The 25,471-nt window shown below is 40.2% G+C and overlaps 1 protein-coding gene and 1 long non-coding RNA gene across 6 annotated transcripts; both read left to right on the forward strand.

Moving 5' to 3' along the window:
- The first annotated feature begins 2,037 nt into the window (after positions 1-2,037).
- On the forward strand, positions 2,038-11,129 carry LOC129177681 (uncharacterized). Of its 5 annotated transcripts, none has more exons than XR_008569646.1 (6): positions 2,038-2,168; positions 2,574-6,290; positions 6,468-6,541; positions 7,061-7,141; positions 8,292-10,893; positions 10,976-11,129. It is a non-coding gene; the product is annotated as an uncharacterized LOC129177681 (long non-coding RNA). The 5 variants fall into 5 exon arrangements; XR_008569644.1 differs by having other exon boundaries at positions 8,292-9,617; positions 9,694-11,129; XR_008569647.1 differs by having other exon boundaries at positions 2,574-6,073; positions 6,231-6,290; positions 8,292-11,129.
- A 91-nt stretch (positions 11,130-11,220) lies between these two features.
- On the forward strand, positions 11,221-24,640 carry asip2b (agouti signaling protein, nonagouti homolog (mouse) 2b). The gene is made up of 3 exons (XM_054768220.1): positions 11,221-11,317; positions 15,207-15,346; positions 24,422-24,640. Exons 1-3 carry the CDS (start codon positions 11,221-11,223, stop codon positions 24,638-24,640), a joined length of 456 nt encoding a protein of 151 aa, XP_054624195.1.
- Positions 24,641-25,471: the final 831 nt, after the last annotated feature.

Below are 25,471 nucleotides of genomic sequence, written 5' to 3' on the forward strand. Positions count from 1 at the left end.
GGTACTGCCTTCTACTGCTTCTCTGTTGCAGCACACTCCTGAGCACCCTGATTGCTGATCATCTTCACCTGTGCCTGATTAGTCGTTCTATTTAAGCTGTGTGCTTAGTCATATCCAGTGCCAGATTGTCCCTTTGCTACACCCTGTTCAGCTCCTTCCAGCTTGTTCTTGTGCATTGTGTTTTGGCTTTCTGACCCTCGCTCGGCTCACCTGTAAGTACCTACCTGCCTGCTTGACGTCTTCAGCAGTAGCTGTATTTTTTGGTACTTCTGCTAGTTTTTTGTTAGCAGCTCTTTTCGTTACTTGTCTGTATTTTTCCCTGCTCAGCTCACCTTGCAAGCAGTGTTTTTTGTTACCATTTCCCGCGACTAGGTCCGGATGTATTTTTGTTGTACTTTGTTTCTTGTGTTGTTTTTGATACCCTTTTGTTATCCATTTTTGTATTAAAGACTTTTTCTGTTTCACTTATTCGACTCTGCATTTTGGATTCCTGTCTCACGGCCTTGGCCGTTCATAACAACGCCATCATTATGCAATGGAAAAATGATGTTATGGTGTAACCCTGGGTGGCCAAACTTTGGAGGGCCACATATTGAAAATCAACCAACATGTGTAGTTATGCTAAGGAGTTATGTATATTTCAAGAAAAAAATGCATCTCGGCTTTGTCATAAAGGTGAAAAAGCGTATTTGTATGAACTTTTTTTCTTCCCATTTTTACTGTTTTTTTACATTTTTATTTTCCAAATATTTCCACTTTCTTCTTAAACAATCTTTGTAAATTGTTTTCTCGTAATACTATGGCTTTATTCACATAGTATTATCACTTTTCCCCAACCTAATTTTAAAAAAATTACAACGTTATTTAGTTTTGGTTGTTTCTTACAATATCATGACTTTAAAAAAAATAACATATCTTCTTTCATAGTTCAGCTCTATGCTAAAATTACATTATTTTTCCTCATAATATTAAATAATAAGTTTTATTTCCTGTTAGAGTATGACTTTATTTCTCTTATTATTCTGACTTAATTCTTGTTAAATTACAGTTGTTTTTTCCATTTCTGTTGTTGTTGGGGTTTTTTTTCAAATTTTCCAACTTTTTCAACTTTCTTCCTAAATTTTAGTCCTGTACTGTCGTTCCTCGCTACATCACGGTTCGATTATCGCTCCCTCGCTCTACTGAGGTTTTTCAATAATTAATTCATTAATTATTCCTGTTTAGCGGTTGGCCATGGCGTATTATTAGTCAAAAATATTGAAAGGTATATGTCGTATTCTGGCCACTAGGCGTCAGTAATGATGTTCCATTAGTGAGTAACATTAGATTACCGTCACATTAGATGGAATCGGCCATGGCATGTCCAACTGAAAAGAAATTCTCCTCCCATTCCATGTGGAAGTGGTACGTTTTTGGCTTCTTTATCCTTCTTCCCTATTCCGTTTTAAACCTGTTCTTAAGTTTAGAATATAGAAAATAAATTGGAGGCTAACTACTTAGCTCACGAGTTTGCTAGGTTAAAGCCATGGCTGTCTCGTGTCCCTGCAGTGATCCTGTAGCCTGCACATTACAGTTGAGCAATGTGGCGTAAACAAAAAATAATAGGAGTGTAAACGTGACTATAAGGGTGTTAGTTCATGTCTACAGGGCTCGAATAATGGTAAAGATTGCATTTTGAAAGTCTTTAACAGGTTTTCTTTGCTCTTTAATAAAAAATCTGCTGATTTTTAACATTGTGCTTTTGCATCATTCTGTACAGTACGGGTCCCCAAACACGGGCCGGGGCCCAGTACCGGTCCGTGGGCGGGGCCGAACTGGGAGGGGAAACCTTTCGGGCACAATGATAAAAAAAAATACACACACACACACACACACAAAAATAAATACTTTTGTAAATAACTAAATACAATTTTAAGTAAATGCATATCAATTTTGGAAATACAGTATGGCCCATTATTTTATTCAAAAAATAATATAGTTTGAAGTTTTTGTATGTTTATATGGTTTGTTGCGAGTGTCCCACTTTGTTTGACAGTCCTTGAACGCACCATTGTACGTGCGCTAGCCTTCTCCCACTGCACAGTTTGTCAACTATGTCAACTTTTTATCAGGTTTTTTTCACTTCCTATTTGCTCCCAAATGCTGATACTCTGTGGGAATGCCTAAAGGTAAAGTTTGATGACGTTATTGAGTGCTAATGTGTATATCTGGTGTGTACACAGCTTCAAGTGAATTCATGCTAGCACACTGCCTGTTACCACACACGTCAAGCAGCGGCGCTATAATCTTCTCTCTGGAAAACAAACTCTAAGCTTATAGTGGTGGATGGTGGGTCTGTATTCACTTTGTGCTTTTAATTTGATGTTGTTCCTGTCTTAGTTTTACACAATACATGGACGAGAATGAGATAAATTACATCGCCATACGACCCCCACCACCACCCCCGGAGATTTGTGGGAACACGAGCCGGGCCGTGGGTCCAAAACGTTTCCTGCTAGCCTACTGATTGTTGAATGAGAAGATTGATTCATTTGACTTAGGAAAACTTTGTGCTTTTGTTTCTGTTTTATCAGCACTGAATCCAAAGTCATCTACACTCTGATCAAGAGTTTTGTAAGAGCCGAATGACCTGCACTTGACACCCTAGGGATTCATTTGTGGTCATCAAAAATCTAACCTGAAAGTTAAGTGAAATTATCTTTCAAATAAATGTCAATGTGCATGTTAATATCTGTGCAAAAGGCGTATATAAATGCATTTCCAAGCTGCGCTGTTTCCCTTCACTATTTAAACAGTGCAAAAGCTCATAAAGAACACTACGGGATACTGGAAAATCAAAGATGCTATGTCAGAGGGGGTGGGTATACTGGATTGATTGTTCAGACTTCAAACATGGAAATAATTTTCATATGTAATTTAGCTGGAGTTTAAATGGAAACGGTCGCTAGATTGCACTGGAAACCAAATCAGATGCATATGTACCATTTGACTGCAACGATTCAAAGATGCTTTGCTGCTTTATTAAAAGACATCATGCGGAGATGCACATAAGTGATCTAATGAACGTAAAACAGCTCAAACATAAGTTGTTGTGGGTATTCTGCGAAGCGATTTTAGTGGGTTAGCAAGCTGTGTTTGAGTGGAAAGCCCGACTTACGTGTTCAGCAAAAGTAGCTCTATCAACATGGTAACTAAAGTTAGGCCAGGTCCAGGCTTTCAGCTTAAAACAGGCTATGAAAGTGCCACTGTTTAACTAATTCAGAGATGGCATCACCATTTATTGACAACCTACGAGGTTCCCGAGAGGATGAAATGTACATTTTTTTTGTTTTTTTTTAATTGTACATCTAAATGCCATCAAGTGCTCAACAGATTTACTCTGCCAGGGAGAAGTGTGATATACAATTCCCCTGTTATACAGAATTTATTTGACTTTGATGCTTGTTATTAAGCAAACTTGGAGCGACCGGGCCGGAGCAGGAGGGGACAGAGAAGAAGAGAAAAGATAAAGGATGAAATATTAATAACATGAATTAATTAATGACGTAAATGTCACAGGAGTCCTTGCGTGAGTACTCAGCCCGTTAGTTTTCTTATATTGCAATATTTGCTGGAGGAATAAACACTCAGAGGCACCAATCAACTGCGTTAAAAAACATGTTTTATTATAAAAAGGGAAAAAAAATAAAACACGTCTCACCCAAAACACTGCCATCTGGTGGTCACAGCGAGATACAGCAGATTAAAATATTTAATGAATTTACAGTATGTCATCAAAAACGAAAGTTGTTGCTCCAGTGTATTTATTTTTTAATTGGATAAGTGTTAATGTGTCACGGCGCAATCTTTTGGGAACTCCTCATAACGCTCCCTAATAATTCCATACTCCTTTTTTGTAAAATACGCTGGGTGGTATCTCTTCACTTTTCAGGGGAAGTAGAATAATATGACGTCAAACGTCCCCTTTCATGTGAACTCATTTAGCACAAAGCCGAAAACCGGACTTGACAGGGTAAGTTGATAACCAGTTAAGGCGGTATACGGCGAAAGTGACTGAACAAACCAAGGCTTTGTGCTCAAGATGCGACTCGACAAAACCAAAAATCCGCAACCAGACTTAACTGGTCCCGCGTGACGGTGGTTATCAACTGACATTCATACTTTTTCCTAGCCACAGTGCTACGCTTTAAAGGGTGAACCAAATTAAATTTTTGGGGATCATAATAGATGAACAAATAAGCTGGGAATCTCACATTAAAAATATACCACATAAGGTGGCGAGAGATACTTCAATATTGAATAAAGCAAAGTTTGTCCTTGACCAAAAATCACTCCATACTCTACTGCTCTCTGGTGTTTTCATATCTAACTTATTGTGTGAAGATTTGGGCGTAATAACTACAAACGCAATCTTCACTCACTAAATGTACTGCCAAAAAGATCAGTTAGGATAAATCCTTTAATTCTAGAGTCACAAATATTAAAATTTGCCGATCATTTTCAAACAGCTAAAATGAAGCACAAAGCAAACAATAACCTGCTACCCAAAAACGTTCATAAAATACTTTTCTACAAGAGAGGAGAGATAAGATCTCAGGGGAAAAACTAAACTTAAGACACTTATACGTGAGAAGAACGCTAAAAACCCACAGCATTTCAGTATGTGGAATTAAATGAAGGAACGACTTGAGTAAAGAAGTCAAACAAAGCACCAAGATGAGCGATTTCAAGAAACAGTACAAGCAACTGATGTTTGCAAAATACAAGAAAGAAAAGTCTTGACCTTATGTTATGTTTAATTGTATTTATTAGTATTTTTTTTATTATTATGTACGATTATTATTTATTATGATTGTGGAAAAACCTTGACAATTATATTACCATATTGTTACATTACCTTATCACTTTGCTATGTATTAAAAAGATCACATATGAAATACAGGAAGTGAAAAAAAACGGGTGGGGGGTAGGATTAAATAAGATTTGCTTCTTCCTACTCCTTTTGGACATGTGGAACTGTGTATTGAATTATGTGACGTATTCCATTGTAGCTTGTATGCACGTTCAAATCAAATGAAACCATTACCATTACCAGATGTTGGACTTTGATTGTGTGTCTCTGAGACCTGAATAAAGACTTTATTTTCAGCTGCACACACCACCGCCTCGCATCTTGGGTTCCTATCGGCACCAAGCGTGACATAAGTGGCCAATTAGCATTTTTTAAACCAGTTTGCACACCGGCCCGAAACATAAGATGATGTTCGCTGAAAACTCAATATAAGTCATGCAGAAAATTGTTAATACACCCCTCATTTATCGCGGTTAATTGGTTCCAGACCCGACAGTGATAAGTGAACTTCCACAAAGTAGGCTTCAATTAAATATATGGATCATTTTTGTAGTTAGAGCATAGAAAACCTGTTTATGACTTTCTAAATACAATCTTTACCACTATTAGATCTTTGTAGACGTGAAATAACGCCCCTGCAGTCACCTCTACACTCCTATTAATGTTTTACATTATGTTGCTCACCTGTAATGCGCAGGCTACCGGATCACTGCAGAGGATCACTGCAGAGCCATGGTCAAGTCTTTAACTATTATCAAGCTAGCGAGCTAACGAGCCTCCAATTTATTCACTGTATTCTAAACCTAAATGGTTTGAACAGAGTGGGGAAGAAGGACAAACAAGCTTACCACTTCCACACAGAATGGGAGGAGAACTTCTTTTCACTCTATCATGTCGGACATGCCATGGCTGATTTCGGGCAGTGTGTCTGTAATCTAATGTCATGTGTAACGGGTTCACTTCACCAAAACACTTAAAGCATTATTGTTAGATTTTGTATGTTTAAATATGTTTATGTACTAGTTTTGTGTGGTGCGAGTGTTGCGTCAGCGTGTGCTGGAACGTGGTGACGTAGTTACATCGCGGTGGGCGCACGCGCGCGCTCGAGGTAAGATGTGAAATGTGCTCTTTCCGCGAAAGTTGCGTGAAATGTGTTTGTAGAGTTGTTGTGCCGTGTCGTCGCAGACTGTGATGTGTTGTATATTGCTTTGCGGATGTCCGGTGAGAGTTTTCGCTGACGTGTTTATTGTATTGTGCACTTTAAAACTATGGTCTGCTCACGAAGCGGAAGCTAGCTTCGCTAGCACGGGTCGGCTAGCGGCCGTCTCTTCATGTCTGGACATGTGCGATGTCCTTAGGATCTCTTTTTGATTTCCAGGAGAACCAGGAAATACGTGGAGGAGCACACAGCTCATGTATTGTATGTTTCACACAGCAGGTATGATGTCATTGTTGCACCAGCTGTACATTTTGTTTATTTTACAAAGTTGAAGTATTCTAGTGTGTTCCATGTGTTGTATTCCGCTGAATAGTCCACACGTGTTTCTAATGTGGACGAGGAAAACCAGGAAATGCATGGTGAACACACAGCTCATGTATTGTATGTTTTACGCAGAAATGAAAGACATCAAAGACCATCAAGTCCTCCTTCTTCATAACCCACCAGAACACAACACAGAGGAAAGTAAGGTGGGTTACACGTGTCTCAATAATGGAACATTACTGACACCTAGTGGCCAGAGTAGTACATATACCTTTGTTTTTCAATATTTTTTTGCTACAATAATAATACGCCATAGACAACTACAAAAGAGCGATCATTGATTAATTAATACATTTTTGAAAACCCACGGTAGAGCGAGGGAGTGATAATCGAACCGCCATATTGCGAGGTACACTGACTGTACACGATAATCATTGCTATTCAATGACACTGTCGTATGTTCTTACCTTCGCCCCCACTTCACCCTTCGCTTTAACATTTTCGTAGCGTAATAACATCTACCGTGTTGAGGATGTGCAGTCAGGGGAGCCCTAACCTGTCATGATGAAAAATTAAAAAAATGAAAAATAAAAACTAATAACATAAAATAATATCATTGGTCCATTAAGCCGTATAATACATGTGTTTTCTGTGTGATCCCAATCGTTTTAAACATTTTTTAAGGTAAACATTGCTGAATTTGCACATTTCCTGACCGAATACAGGGCAGAAACCTAAGACGAGACCGCCGCAAGCATCTCTTCTCTCCGGCCTACCATCTGAGTGCACTCACTGAGTTGGATCATGTGAGTTTGTTTGTCAGCATGATGACAATATAATGTTGCAGAAACATCTATTATACGCCACGACTTTCTACAGCCTGTTTTTTAATCTATAATGTAAGTGTGACATCATTATTCTTGCTCATCGGACAAAATGAGGTGCTGCGGTACTCGCCTCATCCTGAAGGGATGGGGCCATGCTTGAGCTGGAAGGTGCTTGTCACTGCCATCTTTCCACAGAGAGGAAAAGCTAGCTTTTTGTTTTTATTTTTATTTTTATTTTTTATACGGCAATATTTTTATGCTCTGCCGAGTGGATGATTGAATTTGAGGATTGTATATCCAAGCTCAACAAAAGGTGATCAGACTTTTACAACAAAGTAAAAGAAGGATAGGCTGCATGTACTTCACATACAAATAACAGTTACTACCACAAATTATGTATTTATAAACAATTTGACAACATTTTTCACCAAATGATTCTCTTCTGTTTCTTGTTATCCTTTTAATGAACAACCTGTGGTAACGTTTAAAAAAAAAACTCCAAAGGAGTCTGAGCCTCACCAGCCATGAACCTCACCGCACATCGCTGGTTTGCGTGTGAGCTTCCCAGCATGCCTTGTTTTTGTGTTGACCGCACCTTGAGTGAGGTAGCGGTTCGACTTGATAACCCTCTGTTCTTTCATGCGGTGTGCTGTGAGTGCTTGCTAAGCTGCTCGTATCAATGAATAGAGCACTTCCTGAAAGTTAGCCTCTGACTATTTCCTGCATGACACAAGTTCACAACAATATGCTCAGGCTCGAGGTTTATCCACTTCATGTGAGCAGCGCCCACGCCATCCTTGCTTTGCTCCCTCAAGAATGCTGCCCTGAGCAATTGCCCATGTGGCCCACTGCCTACTGACATGAATATAAAACAGTATTTGTCTGGAAAATATGGGTCATCATCACACAACAAAAACAAAAACAAAAGCGAGTCAAAGCTTTTCTTCCTGTCACGAACAAATACCAACGACCTGCAGGGATGCACACAGACACAGAGACCCACTTAAAGTGGTTTAAATGTTGGGCAATGTATCAAACAACAGTGGAGGAATCATGAAAGCAATAATAATAATAACAATGGTGATTAAAGAAGATACAGTACATGGTATCCTTTTTCTCTCTCACTCAGGCGGAGCGGTGTGATTTTCTTCCTGGTCGTGGAATTGTGGACCAAGTGCGTGGGAGTTTGCTCAACCAGTCCACATGTGTTTTACGGACTTGGAGAAGGCATTGGACTGTGTTTCTCGAGGAATCCTGTGGGGAGAACTCGGGGAGAATGGGGTACCGGACCGCCTAATTCAGGCGGGTTGCTCCCTGTGTGACCGATGTCGGAGCTTGAAAACCTGATTTTTTTGTATATTTATATATATATTTTGACGGTACTTTTCATCCTTCCCGTTTTTCTCCGAGAAACTCTCATATCTCGCCCTTCTAAATAGTTTCCCATGTTCCAACTTGTATCCAAATCAAACACTCTTCGGTACTGCAGGTGACGATGGTGAGGGTATCCACACTTGAGCCACAGCAGCCTGCAAGGGCAATTGTGCAGCGCATTGGCAGCGGGCTGTCTGTTTTTTTCTGAGGAATTTAATAACAACTAGAGAAGCACTTGGAGAGCGCAGACCTCCATAGTTCCGCCCCCATATTGTTATTCACATCAAAATAATAATCCTACATTTTTTGGATCAGTCTTTGTTTTTTTATAGAACCTATTGGAAACTGTTGGAAAGTGCTCTGATCATTTTTTGTGGAGTTATATGCACAAAAGCCAAAAATGGTCCCATCTCGCAATGTTTAAGAATCCTTTCAAAAAATTCCAGATTCCAGATCATTCCCCAAAATGTAATCAGTTCTTCCACATCACATTTCCAACAACTCCTCAGTAACACACTGGTGGTGGCAAACTACATCTGTAGGCACAGCTGCAGCTGGGTAGTCTTGACAGAAACGTGGCTGCCAATTCGCGCGTGCGGCCTCTCCGACCACCACCGAACATTCATTCACATTCATACACCAGTGTGGGCAGCACTGGAGGTAAGGTGGGTGACGTGTCTTGCCCAGGGACACAACAACAGTGACTGGGTGGAGGGAGCCAGGATCAAACCGGCAACCTTCCGATTTCTGGATGGCCTGAGACACTGCCGTCCCCTAATTTCCCTTATTTTCCGGAAATGTCCTGTCAGGCTCTGAGGAGCGGTGTAATTGGGTCCCAGGATGCAGACACAGGAACGAATCCAACAGTTCAAGATTATTTAACGAAAAACATAGATGAGGCAAAAAACAGGAACTCAGGACGACGGTGCAAAACGAAGAAGGGCACCGTGGTTGCAAAACCAAGGACTGCACTCAGCAACAAAGGATAACTGGATCTACCACGTGAGCTGGACGGATGACTGGACTGCAGGACGGCCGAGATGGTTGGAGTGGCGAGGCGAGCTGCATCAGAAGGACAAAGGTGAGTGGTAGCAGGAGAGGTACACATGGTCTGGAAGTGCAACCATGGAGAATAATCCAGCGCTGGATGGCTGCAGGTGAGGAGGCTAAAAAGGGTACTGATTGGAAACAGCTGCAGGGATCCAGTAGCCCAGCTCTGGAGGTGTCAGAATCTGAACAAGCCAACAGAGGAGAAGTGAGCAACAACATAAAATATAAATGGATAAAGCACACACTACAACAGGCGACTGAGAAGAGCGTGACATGTCCCTTATTTTCAAACGCCAATGATGACAGGTATGATTTACACTTTGATTTTGTTTGAAAAATAATTTTCCAAAGAGGGGTCGTCTTAGATCCAGGGTTAAACGAATACCTCTGTGACAGTGTCAGTCCAAATGGATATGATCTATGATACCGCTCTTGTATTGGAGAACAGTGTTCCCTCGTTTATAGTGGGGGATAGGTTCCCAAAATAGACTGCAATAAGTGATGTTGCTAACTTCATTTTTTACAATGATTATATATGCATTAAGGCTGTAAAACCCCTCAACATACACTTTATACACTTTTTCAGACAGCCAATAACATTTTCTCACATTTCTCTCTTGTTTAAACACTCTCAAACCTTCATTTGAATTTTAATGATCAACCTACGAGGTTGGACACAATCAATTATTAAGTAACTCTCCCGTATTTCACTCATCTGACCGTGCCCATTTGTCCTGGCGCCGTTCTGCTATAGCGTTTTTGTATCCTTGTAAAACATATTGCTCCAGTCTTGGTATTTTACTCCTCCTCGAACCGAAGATTCATTTATTCCGTACTGGCGCCCTACATCCTCTACTTTTACCTTCCTTCAGCATCTCCAGAAGTCCAACTTTGTGTGCCATGGTTGCCTTCCTCTGCCTTTTGGGTGCAGAACGTTTCATTGTGGGTTTTGTCGGGGGTTAAACCTGCAAACAGACAGCGTTTAGAGTCACATGGCTAGCTTCTTCTTCTTCTTCTATTGTTTATTATCATTATTGGCAAGCAGCTCACATGGTTAGCTAGTTTGCTAGCGTTGACCACAACAGGAGATTGATTGACAATGGTCTACAGCCAATCAGGACGCAGAATGGGCGGTGCAGACAGGAGAGAGAGACACAGCCACCTAGGGCTAAAGCACAGAAGTACAACACTCGACTTCCCACAATGCAGTCCTTCTTAAAGGGCCAGGCTCGGCCTGTAACAGCGCTCATAAACTGTGAAAAAAAAATGCACAAAAAAAAATTTGCAAAACATCGAGGCCACAAAAGGTGAGGAGCACTGTACCTAATGTTGTATGAAGTCATGACCGTGTCAGTAGACCTGTTTCTCATTTCACATGTACCTATCTAGTGCATGTTACCAGGGCAACCAAGTGTCCTTCACTACATCATCCCCTGCAGTGTTTCAAGCAGGTGGGCGGAGCCTACCGAGTACACTTAAGTCACAGCAGAGTGGAATCTTCTCAGAGTAACAGGACTCTTGATCAAGCGAGCGGCAACAAGAACAGAACGTGAGTCTTGGCTTCTTGCGTCCTTCACAGTTTTGCAGTCTGTTGTAGCGATGAACGACTGTTTTCATCCACAGATCTCTCCATCATGAGGAAGATGAAACACTTTTGCCTGTTGCTGCTCATCATCCCTCTTTGCTACATTGTGGACACCAAGAATGTGGGGCAGGCTTACAACGACACAGGTGAGAAGTTCATATTTGACATTTTGTGCCTGCAGGGATTGGAGCTGCGGCCCAAAGTACTTGGAATGACTCTAATTTGGTGTTTCAATATTTCAGCTGCCTCAGTGTCTTTTAAGAAAACATTTTACATGCCTGTTACATTTTTTTATGGGGATCAAAAAAATGAAAAATGAAGCATAAAGTTTAAGTCACTGCTAAAACTTTTGGCCGTGATTGCATGTGTGCTGCAGAGAGGGGAATGATTCAGTAGACATACAGTAATTCTGCTAATGTAAGTAAAGCAAATACATACAGTATGTGTTACACATGGACTCTCTTACTTTGTATATGCGTTATGGCAGTGGTGTCCAAAGTGCGGCCCGGGGGCCATTTGCGGCCCGCGGCTGTGATTTTATCGGCCTGCAGCACAGTCTAAAAATGTCATTTAACAAGGAAACTTTAAAAAAAAAAAAACAACAGCAGCAGAAATGGGAAAAAAATCAAAAGTCAAAATATTAAGAAAAGAGTTGTAATCTAGCAAGGAAAAAGCCATAATCTCGCAAGAATAAAGTAATAGCATGAGGAAAAATGTCATTTTAGTAGCATGAAGTTTAAATATTAAAGAAAAATGTTGTTTTTTTTTTGTAAAGTCAAAAACAATAAAGTTGTCCATTTTGGAAACTAAGTTTGGGGGAAATTTTATAACATGGGAATAAAGTCAAAATATTAGAAGAAGAAAATAATCAAGAAGAAAGTTGAAATATTTGAAAAATTAAAGTCAAAGAGTAAAGTCAAAATATTAAGATAAAAAAATTGTTTTCTAATGAGAAAAAAGTTGCAATTTTATTAGAATAAACTTGTAAAATGAAGAAAAATATCACTTTAGGAACAATGTTGAAATAAAGAAAAAATACACAATTGTTTTAAAAGATATAAAGTTATAATTATGAGGAGAAAATGTACAAAAGGAAAGTTGAAATGAAATAGTTGGAAAATAAAAAAATCAAAAACAGCAGAAATGGGAAAAAAAAGTCATAATCGAATGAAGAACAAAAGTCACAATTTTACAAGAATAAACTCATATTATTATGGAAAAAAGTCATTTTTAGTAGCATTTCACCTGCTGTATATTACAAAGCTGAAATGCAGTTTTTTCTTGAGCCATATATAACGTCTTAGCATATATCTATGTGTTGCTTTCCAAAATCTCCAAGTGGCCCTTGCATCCTTTTATTTTGCAGTACGTTGCCCTTGCTGGAAAAAGTTTGGACACCCCTGCCTTATGGTATAGCCCATCATCATTTCATTCGCCTTTAATAGGGCACTCACTGAAATACTAAAATACTTATCATTTTAATGCTGAACAATGACAATGCAAGAACCTTCTTAGAGATTTGAATCAACTTTATTGTAAATGTGTCAGATACAGGTAGACACCCAATGAAATACCTTTCGGACACAGGTGTTCAAACATTTTGTACACTAAAGACGTTAAAAGCAAATCTAATGTAGGTCGAGATATGCTAAGCTATCTGAACAAAACATCTTAGCTTTGTGTTACACGTGACAAAGCAAATTACTGTAATATTTAATACAGGGGTGTCCAAAGTGCGGCCCCCGGCACGTTCTAAAAATACAACTTAACAAGACAACTAAAAAAACAACGGTAAAAATGGAAAAATCAGCAGTAATATGACAAGAATACAGTCAAAATATTAAGGGAGAAAAGTTGTAATCTCACGAGAAAAAGTCATGATTTTACAAGAATAATAAATAGGAAAATTATGTCATTTTAGTAGCAAAAATATTTCAATATTAAAGATTTACATAAATATTAAAGAAAAACAATGTTATTTTATAAGTCGTAATACCAGAAAAAAACAAAACAACAAATAAAGTTGTCATTTTTGGAAAATTACATTGTGGAAAAGGTTACGTTATGACAATAAATTCAAAATATGATGGGAATAAAGTTAGAATTACGAGAAGAACATTTACAAGAATGTTTTAATAGTAAATAGCAGAAATGGAAAAAACAGCGGTAATTTTACAAGAATGAAGTCAAAATATTGGGAAAAATGTGAAAAAGTTGCCATTTTATGAGAATTCATTTGTAATATGGTGAGGAAAAATAATCATTTTAGTGTCAGTTGAAAAAAATACTTTCAAAAAAGCCGTTACATGAAAAACAAACAAGACAAAATAAAGTTGTGATTTGTGGAAAATTAGGTTGGGGAAGAAGTTATAATATTATGGGAAATAAAAAAAAAAACACCAAGCAAAATTGGGAAAAAAAGGAGCAAAAGAGCAAAGTTCATGCTAATAATACGCATTTTCACTTACATCACAAAGTTGAGATGCATTTTTTTTCTTGAAATATGTATAATTCTGAACATACAGTATCTACACACGTTGCTTCACAAAATATCAAAGTGGTTCTTGCATCCTTTCATTTTTCAGTATGCGCTCCTCTGTGGAAAAAGTTTGCACGCCCCTGCTCTCATATGATACAGTGTTCCCTCGCTACATCGCGCTTCACGTTTTCACAGACTCGCTTTTTGGCGGAATTGTGTTTGTGCTTTGTGTTTGCATTGTGTTCTGCATCCTGGTTGGTTAAGGGACTGTACACCATTGTCAGTCAGTCTCCTCCGTGCCTTCCCGTGCAGTACAGAATGCGTTCGACTTGCCAAATTTACATAAATGTTCGATCGCTATTAGTGTGACTCTGAAGCGCTGTATGTTTGCACGTTTTACCCCCGACAACATCCACAATCCTACGGTCGCACCCAAATGGTAGAGGAGGAAGCCAGCCATCACACAAAAAGTTGGACTTCTGGACATGCTGAAGGAAGGCAGAAATTTACGGAAGACTGTAAATGACTCTTGAGTTCACGGAGGACGACGACAGTAAAAAAGTCAAATACGACGACAGGAGCGATATGTTTTAACGAGGATACAAAAAAACGCTACAGCTGAACGGTGCCAGGATGCATCGGCAAATACGGTAAATCATCGGTAAATACGCGTGAGCCACTTAATAATTTCTTGTGTCCAAGCTTGCCGTTTGAACTTTGAGAGTGTTTAAACAAGAGACAAATGTGATGAAATGTTAACGTCTATCTGAGGAAAGTGTATAAAGTGTATGGTGAGGCGTTCCATAGCCTTAAAACACAGTTATTTTTACATTTTTGGTGGTGTACAAAAGTCCTATGCTAAGTGCGAGCTGTGTGAGAGGGAGGCGTGATGTTATGTGTGTGTGTGTGTGTGTGTGTGTGTGTTGTTAAGTTGATTCTTGTCTCTTGCATGACATTTTTTTTTTTTCCCCTCGACTGGGAAGGACGTGTATGGCAGGAACTCTGTTGAAGATACTGGAAATTTTAACCATTTTGGTGCTTTCCTGACTACACGTCATGAACACAAGATCAGCACTGCTTGCTGAATCCCCCGACTTTACCTTGGATATGCAAGATGTACACATTCCTTGAGATAAACTAGTTACAAGTGTCGATACCTGAGCTAACTGGCTAATTGCTGAAGTTCAAAACGGTTGCCTAGCAACAATGCCAAACACAAAGCAAATTGTTACTGGCTCTAGATCTCAAAATCAGATCCAAAAAACAACTCCAGGATTCGAACATTGTCTCAAGAAGAAGAAGAAGACACAAGAGAACGCAGACTCAGATAAAAAAACCAACTCCAGGATTCAAAGATTTTCTCAAGAAGAAGACACCAGAGATGACTCTGTTACAAATAATGCAAGAAATTGAGAATCTGCAATCAAAATCAGTGGAAAATTTTGCAAATATAAGGATGGATATATATCTTCTGAAAGCAGAAATGAACCTTAATCCTGATAACCGCCACGAAACGATCATAGATGTCCTTTTCGGTGTCACAAACATTACGGAAGAAAACAGAGCACTGAGCAGGGCTATGAAACTAAGAGCAGAGGTCAAGGAGTTGCAGGATGAAAATGCGGACTTGAGCGCTTCTCTTAAGGAGGTTAAAAACCCTGTAGAAGAGATCAAGGCTCTGCAGGACGATATTAAGGTATTATTGAATGACAATGCTGCCTTGCGCGCTGCTCTTAAGGAAGCTAAAAACCCTAAAGAAAATAAAGTATTATGCACGGATGGGGCCACACGGTGGTCTGGTGGTTAGCATGTTGGCCACACAGTCTGGAGATCCCACATTCCAAAAAGGTTAATTGCAGAAAGTAAATTGTCTCCAATGAATGTGTATGAATGTGAGTGTGAATGGTTGTTTGTCTATATGTGCCCTGCGATTGGCTGGCGACCAGTCCAGGGTGTACCCCGCCTGTCGCCCGAAGTCAGCTGGAATAGGCTCCAACATACCCCCGCGACCCTAATGAGGAGAAGCGGTATAGAAAATGGATGGATGGATGGCAAGGATCTGACAAAACGCATGCCGACGTCGCCAAGAAACCACGAGACTTGAGGAAGCAGGGAAAGATACAAAGCACTTGGAGCACCAACGGTAAAAACTGCATCAAACTAAATGGAAGTCCAGGAGAAGCAAGCGTGCTTCCATGAAGCTAGAAGTACCAGATTCAATAACAATGACTTCGATATAATTGTTGCAAGGGCCAAAGACAGAGGATGTGGATATCAACAGGGGAGAAAGGAAAGGATAAAAAGAAAGAAAAGGAAGGAGGAAAAAGGAAAAAAAAAACTAAATTAAAAAAATATATATATTTTTTAAAATATATGTGTACCTGTATATGTAGAGGGGGTAGGATTAAATAAGCTCTGCTTTTTCCTACTCCTTTTCGGACATGTGGAGCTGTGACTTGTAACATGACGCATTCAATGTACACTGCATGCATGTTCGAAATCAATTAAACCATAACCGTAAAACGTATATAATAATTGTACAAAAATACTGTTGGCTACTTCGTGGAGTTCACTTATCGCGGGATATTTTGGGAACCTGTCCCCCGCGATAAACGAGGGAACACTGTATCTCAATATACCATGGGGTCAATAAAAAATGAGCTGAGGGCAGCACTTTGGACGCCCCTGCTTTAGGATTTATTTAACCAGAAGTACTAATGTATAATTAGTAGTATTTAATATGAGGTGCAAATGGGAATGTATAAAGTATAATAACTTATATTATTAGATATACTACAGATATAAGCAGTGTGAAGAGATAAAAGTGAATAACAATGTGCAAAAAATACTCATTTAGACAATGTAAATATAACAGGCTGTCTGCAGGGTTTTAAAAAGTCGAAAATCCAATTAATTTAAGGCCTTTCTCTGAAAATCTCATAAAATCCAAAACAAATTTGAGAAGTCTGAAAATGTTTTAATGTTACTTGTACTTAAAACAATGCGTGAATATAAATCTCGCATTTAAATTCCGCAATTTTAGAGGAGGCTGTAACATAGCTACAACGTGCATCAAGCATAACTGACGTAACAAACATAACGTACTTGCAAGTTAGACCATTTGTGGCTCCGGAGCCAACATTAATGCGTGGTTGAAGCCGGTTAATGGAAACTTATATGAAGCGGCCTGCACCTTCTGCAAAAAAAGCTTTTAAACTTGGAACACTGGGCATCGAGGCACTGGGATCCCATGGCATATCAGAAAAACAAAGTCAAAAAGGGTCTCGAAAAAGTCTTTCAAAGTCTTAAAATTGAGTATTGGAAGCACTGTCCATTCCAGGTCTTTCCATTGGAATGTCATACTCTTCGACTTCTCAATCATAGCACCAAGACAGCAGAGCCGAGAATAAACACGGCCGACAGAAATACATCTGTTCTCTCAAGCAGTAAAAGTAACTTATTGCTTGTTGAAAGATTTTGCTGACAGGTTTATCAGGACGTATTATCTGGCTCACTGTTTTGCTTCCCTGTGTTCTCTGAACTTTTTATGGGGGGGCTCAAGGCACCCTAAAATAGACTGAGTGACATCCATGGAATGAGCAGGAATTGAGCCTTTGCCCAGCATATCATTTCTGCGCCACTGCATTTTCAGCATTGATTTTCCAGTCCTTACTGTTCTAATGATAACAATGCCTTCACAGAATTGTTTCTTTTTGGGAGGGGGGCAAATATTTGTTGGTATTCAATAGTCATGACTGCACATGCTACCGTTTTTGGAAGGATAGCATCACAAAAGGCCAAAGACAATTGTTTGTCTGGCCATCGGTTTCAATAATAAGAACTTTGATGTGACTGATAATGTGTCTTAACCCAGGCTTGCCTGTACTACGAAGGTGGTTCTCTTTCACAGTAATCCCTCGTTTATCGCCGTTAAGTTCCAGAACTGACCGCGATAAGTGAATTTCCACGAAGTAGGAGTCAATATTAATAAACGGAATATTTTCGTAGTTAGAGCATAGAAAACTTACGACTTTCTAAACACAATTATTACCATTATTAGAGCCCTCTAGACACAGAAATAACACCCCTATATCACCTTTACACTCATATTGCACAATACAGTCCTCCCTCACTACATTGTGGTTTGAACATCGCTTGCTTGCTCGATCACGGTTATTAGTATAAAAATATGCATATTTAAACAAACTGTAATAATTCTTGGCCCAAATGAAGCGTTTTCAAGCATAAAAACGGCTAAATGAACTAAGTAAATGAATTAAAATGCAAATACAAGACAGAGGAAGCATTCAAATTGTGACTATAGTACTGTAGCTACTTTGGCCACTAGGTGGCGGTGTTCGGCGAGACACGGGCCAGACATGATGCTAGGGAACACATTTACTGTGACACACACAAACAGGCGTTTTATTTACATCTTAAATGGCTCGTTTAGTCTTATATGTGTACTGTATTGGGTAAAGCCATTTAAATCCGCCATTACAATACATTGCTGGGATGATAGCCGCCGTGGGAAGGAAGGAACTGCGAATGTGTGAGTCTATGTTGTCTTATTTATGTCTAATATGTCTCATTTTCTCTGATTATATCTACTATATTGTGTAACATAAATGTAAAGAGTATGTATAAGGGTGTTAGTTCTTGCCTTGAGGGACCTAATAATGTTAAAAACCGTATTTAGAAAATCGTAAACAGGATTTTTTATGCCATAACTGCAAAAATATTGTGCTGTCACTTCCCGAAATGGGATGAACAGGTTATCTTGAGTACTACGTTCTGCGTGACTAACACCACTCCCTGGCCACAATGAGAAATTTAGTGTTTTTTGTTTTGCAGGATGACGGGAATGTTCCACATGGGTGTAAGTCAGCATGTGATGAGTGAAGACCTTGTTATATTAAGACATTCCCACTAGGCAGACAGAGAGGTGTTGACATCATATTCCAGACATGGTGGGGTTTTTTTACCCTGGAGCTAATAAAGGGTCGGTCTGCGCTAATTAACATCCACATTTCTTCAATACCCCTCCACAGGCTGACAAATGGGCGAGGTTTAATCCATTTCTAGGAGTAGTAGAGGAAGTTTGGTAGTCGTAAGCCTCTGTGATCTCTTGGTGTTGTAAATTTAAAGTCTTTAAAGGGATAGTTCAGCAGTGTAGTGCATCAACAGTGACTTAACCCCCGATTGGTCCCGTGAGTCTGGTTCTGGTCGGAGATCCGTGACGAGGAACGTAGTTCCGCTGAGTTGCTCAGGCTATTTAAGTAAGGAGTTTGGCTTCTCAAAACAACATGCGTTCAAAAGAGTCATAGATTTGCATCACAAAAATGCCTCCTCAAAAAAGTCAGACCTCACAAATCGCTCTGCGCCGTATTTGTCTCCCGCCGTATCCCTGCTCACTGTCGCCTGTGCATTCTTGTGTATGTGATGAAGACGCTCGCATCTTCTTCCGCTAAACAAGATGGCCGCGGCGCTACGTCGCGGAGGAATATGCCAGCATCTTCGTCACACTGCTGATGGGGATGTCACGAAACTTCATACGAACAATCCCTTTAAGCTTATACGTGGAAATGTATTTCTTCATAAGATAGTACAGATGGTTGAGTTTTATGTCGTGAACCTGATACGATACATCGAGAAAAGGTCATCGATCTTAGCCAAAATCAACATTTTTACATCATCTTCTATTGTTTTGAGTCATGGAGTGTAATTCAAACTGGCCAGGTCTGACAGGCTGGAGGAAATATTAACACCTTGATATTTGATCGATATTTGATATTTGAATCGCACGGTCGATGGCCAGCACTGTGGATCTATTCCAGTTGATGGAGTGATCTGATATAGACGAGAACTTATCTATTAGTGCAACTGTTGAGGAGGGAGAATACTGTGAATTTTGGAGAAAAAGCAATCCACCATCTGTGTAAAGACTTGTTGTTGTTAGTGTTGTTAGAGTGTTTGGTTTGGGTGTATCATAGACGGGAGGATGTGATCCAGCCTCCGAGCTAATGGTTTGCAGATGATTTTAAGATCACCATTGATGAGTGATATCGGCCGCTAGCTGGACCCAGCAGTGGCCACAACTATTTATAAAATTTTCCTGGAAAACCATCTGGTCATGGTACTTTATAATTGAGCATGGATTGAAGGGCTTAATGAAATGTATCTATTTTGATTGTCCGGAGCAGAGGGGTCAAACTCAATTGCACAAGGGGCCAAAACTCAAAGCCTACTTCGGGTGGTTGGCCAAACAGGATCTACCACACATTCTAGAGTTTGTTGGGGCCCGAGGCAAAAATTCACAGGGGACCCCTTTGCATAGCGCTACTGCTGTGGAAGTTTGTCAGCCCTCATGGGGCCCCTGCTGGGCTTAGACCCGCAGCACACTCATATGCGTCATTATTGCACCCACATGGATGGTTGTTTGAAGTTGCCAATGACATGCCCCAAGAATGAAATGAGTACATGGGTACTAATAAATAGTACACCTGAGTTACACCTGAGTGAGAACAACATCCCTGTTCGTGTCCACTCGTTCCTGCTTGAAATTCTACATTCCAACCGTCTGTGAGACCGTAAATGAAAAGGGAGGAGGAGCTGATGCCTGTGCTGTGGATGTTGTTTTGCCGTGGTTGTTTCTTTCAGTAAAGTGATGGTTGATCCACCACCTCCTCGTCCACGTCTGGCCAAAAGATACAGTATTTCATATCCACACAAAAACATCACAATCCGAGAGATTCAATTAGATAAATTAGATCGCTATAATGTACGAAACACCCCCCCGGTCCGCGGTTTTTGATTTGCGGGAACACAAGCCGGTCCGTGGGTCAAAAAAGGTCGGGGTCCACTGTTGTAAGGAGTGCACACAGACATGTAAATCCAGCCCTCGCTGTGTTTTCATTGATTGTTCTCATGCTATTTTCAACTGGAATATTTCATTCCAAGATCTAAGGTTTATTTAAGAGCAGCGTAGTCCCTGGACTGTTTTGTGTGTGTTTCCCTTCGACACAGGGTACATGTAAAATGAATAATTAATTAATCAATGAATTAGCAAGCTGCAGTCAAGTTCATTTTGCAGTACTTGCATTTCCACGGTTATATTTTTCCTCTCCAGTCATGGCTGGTGATCCGAGGGTGTGAAATGTTCCTTCTGTCTTTGCTTTTCTTGCTTAGAAGAGGCCTAACTAAGGACAAACCTGTTATGACAGTAACGACTGGGTGATCAGGTTTCGTTGTTGCTTTGGAGGAAACTATTTGTACAATCTCTTGTATCCCTCGGTCATCACAAAGCCTGTCACGCCTTTGTGGGCTGATCCAGGGTCAAGCCCTTTATCAGGAGGAGGTGGTGCCTCCCAATGTTGGAGAAGTCCAAGAAAAATTCTTCAGTTGGAACAGACAACATCCAAGGAGACTGCTGTCTTAGGGGTCAGAGGGAACAACAAGTGAGGGAGATGACAGATTGTTCTCATGTCGGATCGTCATAAACATGCTCCAGGGACATACAGTGGAACCTTGGCGTCAGGAACTGGTTCCAGAAGGTCCGACGTAAGGAATAATGCAAATCCAATCAGTCCGTTCCAAAAAGCCTCAAATGTGAACACAAAACACATTTTTACAGTTTTACAGTTCTAGTTTCAAATACAGAAAACAATTCCAAATGCATAAAGTCGTCCCTCGCTACATCGCGGTTCGAACATCCAGCCCAGTTTATAAATGTAAAAACGAGCGACTTTACATGCAAATCATGCCAACGAAGAATTCTGATAGTGTTTATGACAACAGGTTTTGCCTCACACGTGTTGAAAAATAACCGACATAACTAACAATGCCGACAATGCTGAGTGGTTAGTATAGTAGCCCCACAAGCAGGTAACCTGGGTTCAAATCCCTGGTGGAACGCGAATACCTTGTGTACTGGCTTCCTTCCATATATTTGAGACTCTATAAAATGGCTATGTGTAAATATTTTACTTAAATCTTGCCTCATAAAAGCACATTTTATCTCAATTTAGGAATCTTAGAAGAGCATTTGCCTTACTTCTTACGAACTTGCTTATTTTAGGACCCATATTCTTAAAAGTCACAAAAACAATATTCTAGTTATGAGAATTCTAGCCAAGCTAATTTTTCTTAGCCCCAATGGCAGAATTTTTTTTTGCTTGAAATAAGAAAAGTTGTCTCATTTTAAGATAATTTGGGTTTCTTTCAAGTATGGCTGTTTTTGCAGTGTCGGTTCTATGTTGGGGCGTCCGGAGGTAGAGCAGGCTGTCCAGAAACCGGAAGGTTGCTGGTTCGGTCCTCGCTCACTTCGCCCAGTCGCCATGTGTGTCTCTCAAGACAAACTTTAGGAACATTTCACTTTTTATCGGTTGTAATAAGGTAAAAAAAATATATATTTCCAGCTTAAAGGTACTGCTTATTTTTAAGATATAAAAATCTTAAACCTAGACTTTTGGTCTTGCTTATTTCTAGATATAGAAATCTTAATTTAGGATTTCTTACCAAATTAAATTTATTTACTGCACGGACAGATAATTTCACTAATTTTAAGTACTTTTTTCCAAAAATCTAGTCTTTTTGTATCTTATATTTGGTCAACCCTTTTTTGCAGGGTACAGTAATACTGTACACTGGTCACTAGGTGTCAGTATCGTTACAATGATGAGACAGGAAGTACGCTGTGTGTACTAATGTGTGAGTCCATGTTATGTCTTATTTATGTCGCAGATGTCTTAGTTTCTATTATGATGTTTGCTATATGATTGTTTGTCTATATGTGCCCTGCGATTGGGTGGCGACCAGTCCAGGGTGTAGCCCGCCTCTCGTCCGAAGTCAGCCGGGATAGGCTCCAGCATACCACCACGACCCTAGTGAGGATAAGCGGCATAGAAAATGGATGGATGTTTGCTATATTGGGTAAAAAGAGTGTAAAATTGACTGAAAAGGTTTTATTTCATGTCTAGAGCGCTCTAACGATGCTAAAACACGTATTTATAAGGTCATAAACAGGTTTTCTATGCTCTAATTATGAAAGTATTCCATTTATGAAAAAGGAATACTACTTCACAGGTCTGGAACCAATTAATCACTGACATGATTTATCAACTTTGCTAAAATATGTTATATATTGTTCATAATTGTACAGTGTTCGATGCTAAATAAGCAAAAATTCCATTTATAGTTCATGGCGGCGGCCATGACGAACTCGTTGTTGCAGGAAAGCATCATTTGCGGAAGTGACATCAGCGGAGTAGCACCTCTCAGCTACACAAACACAGCGGCGTGCGATACAGAGGATGTTTACAGTGATTGTAGCGAAGAATTGAGCAATGCGTCATTAGTTTTCGAGGAGAAAAGAAGGGCGAAACATTTGGAGATGAAATAGAGAACTCGCAGAACGTGGGCTCAAGCCTTAAGACACGGCGATGAAGAGTGGTCGCCTCAAAAACACAGAATGTTAATTGTAAATTACTCTGGTGTTGCTTAATAAGTTTAAAGGGGTCTTTTTAGCATTTTTTATGGTGTACTTCGGCAACGGCCGCCCCCACCCCTCACCATCACAAAGGCACAATGTGGCAGACACCACCTTCATGTTTTGCCATGAGTCATTTGTCGAATTCAATCGTGTTTCTCACCTCAGGTGTCTGCTTTTCTTTTGAGCATGGCAGCAAAATGACCCACAGTGGAGCCAAAGAAAGTTGCAAGCGCCAGCATTTTGCTAAAGAACGTGAGAATTGTTTTCCCAATGTAAAACTATAATTGTAAAACGATAACACCATGCTTGGTGTTAACATTTTTTCGGCTTGTGGCTAACTAGTTAGCAAAGAATAACAGAGTGAACCGCTGATAACATCACAGACGAGCGACAGAGCGCACTGACTGTATGGCTGCAGTTTCCATGTATTAGCAAGCTGCTTACAAGGACGGTTTGTGATGAAAACACATTAAAAACACAGTTAGACACAGCGCCATACTGGACGCAAACCGAGGGAACATTTTTCACCTCGACCGAAAAACTTGCTAGCCAAGGTTCCACTGCATGTCGCTGTTATAAAATCTGTTTCGTAGAAGAGGTGACGGTTGAAACGAAAATGATCCAAACTGTTGTGCACTGGGGCTACCGCTGCCCGCAGAGAAACAGACTATTCCGTCCGTCCATCCGTTTTCTACACCGCCGGTCCTCATTAGGGTAACGCAGGCTGAAGCCTATCCCAGCTGACGTGGAGGCTGGGTACACCCTGAACTGCTTATGGACTATTAACACTGTTTCTTTGTGTTAAAGTGTAAAAAAAAAAAGTGAAATATGGACAATAAACACTGCCTCTTTTCAATTGAATCTTAGCTGGGAGCCAAGTGAAGACCAGGCGGCTATTTGCAAGACAAAAGATCTTAAGGCCAGCGGAGGATCCCAGTCCTGTAGGTTTTTGTTCCTTTGTTCCATTGAAATTGTAATTTTCCATTGTCATTCTAATTTTCCAATCAGTTTTCAGATGCCCCCTTTGAGAGGAAATCGGTGGTTCATGTGGATTTACGTAAACGTTCTTAGAGCTGCATATCATTCAAACTAAAACACACGCAAATGTGTCGACTTGTACGCACGCAGCACATCAGCAGCCGTTTATTAGATGGAACACAAACCGCGTCGCTGTCACGTGACGCGCAACACAACGGCGCACACATCAACCTGTTGTCGTGCCGCGATTCTGCAATTTGCCAGCAGCCGTCATCTGTTAACGCTCAGCTTGTGTGATTCCAGAAACGCACGTCAGAGGCCGCCACCCCTGTGCGTCGCTGCAGCCTCCTGCGGGAGAGCTGCTCCTCCCATGTGCCGTGCTGCGACCCCTGCGCCTCCTGCCGCTGTCGGTTCTTCAACATCGTCTGCCACTGCTGGAGGGTGAATCGCTCCTGCTTGACCAGGAGGAAAACCCCGCGGATGCGAATCGGCATCGGCACCATGGAGTCATACGGCGTATAGCGAGAGGAACGTACTGTACAGTACACATACTGTACACACCTTTGTACAGTACACATACTGTACACACCTTTGTACAGTACACATACTGTACACACACCTTTGGATTTACCTCTTTTGTCCACACAGAATACTACCCACGTTAATGTGTACCTCTTTTAAAAAAATGTTTACCATTTAACAGACAAATTCACGTACAATTGTCCTTTGTTTATCGCGGTTAATCGGCTCCATACCCTACAGTGATAAGTGAATTTCTGTGAAGTAGGATTCCTTATTTCTAAATGGAATACTTTCATGGTTAGTTCATGGTAAACCTATATTTCTTTCACATCATGAGAGCCCTCTAGACATGAAATGACACCCCTGTAGTGACCTTTACACTCATATTACCCAATATAGTACGCGTAATAACAGAAAATAAGACATAATATAGAATCACACACACCAGCGTCGCCAATTCCCAAGTTCCCTGTTGTTTTCAGAAAGCCAGTTGCTTGTTTCTCTCGCAAGACCTGGCAACACGGAGGCGCATACCCCAGCCCGCGCTTACGACACGCTCATATAGTAATACAGTACCTCGCATAACGTAAACCTCCTTTTACGTAAATTCCACTGAACGTAAGGAATTTATGTAAAGTTTTTGCATCGTATTACGTAAGGAATTCCATATATATTTGTTTTTCAGTTTTATTCATTTACAGTAATCTTATTTATTACCTTATTTTATATTGGAATGTTACTCTACTATGTTTATGCTAACTTTTTCTTATATTTTCCCACCATATTTGGTGGACTTTGAATATTTTGAAGGGCCAAAGGGGTGAGTTTGGG

The sequence above is a fragment of the Dunckerocampus dactyliophorus genome, chromosome 2, assembly GCF_027744805.1.
Source record: "Dunckerocampus dactyliophorus isolate RoL2022-P2 chromosome 2, RoL_Ddac_1.1, whole genome shotgun sequence".
NCBI classification, from domain to species: domain Eukaryota; kingdom Metazoa; phylum Chordata; class Actinopteri; order Syngnathiformes; family Syngnathidae; genus Dunckerocampus; species Dunckerocampus dactyliophorus.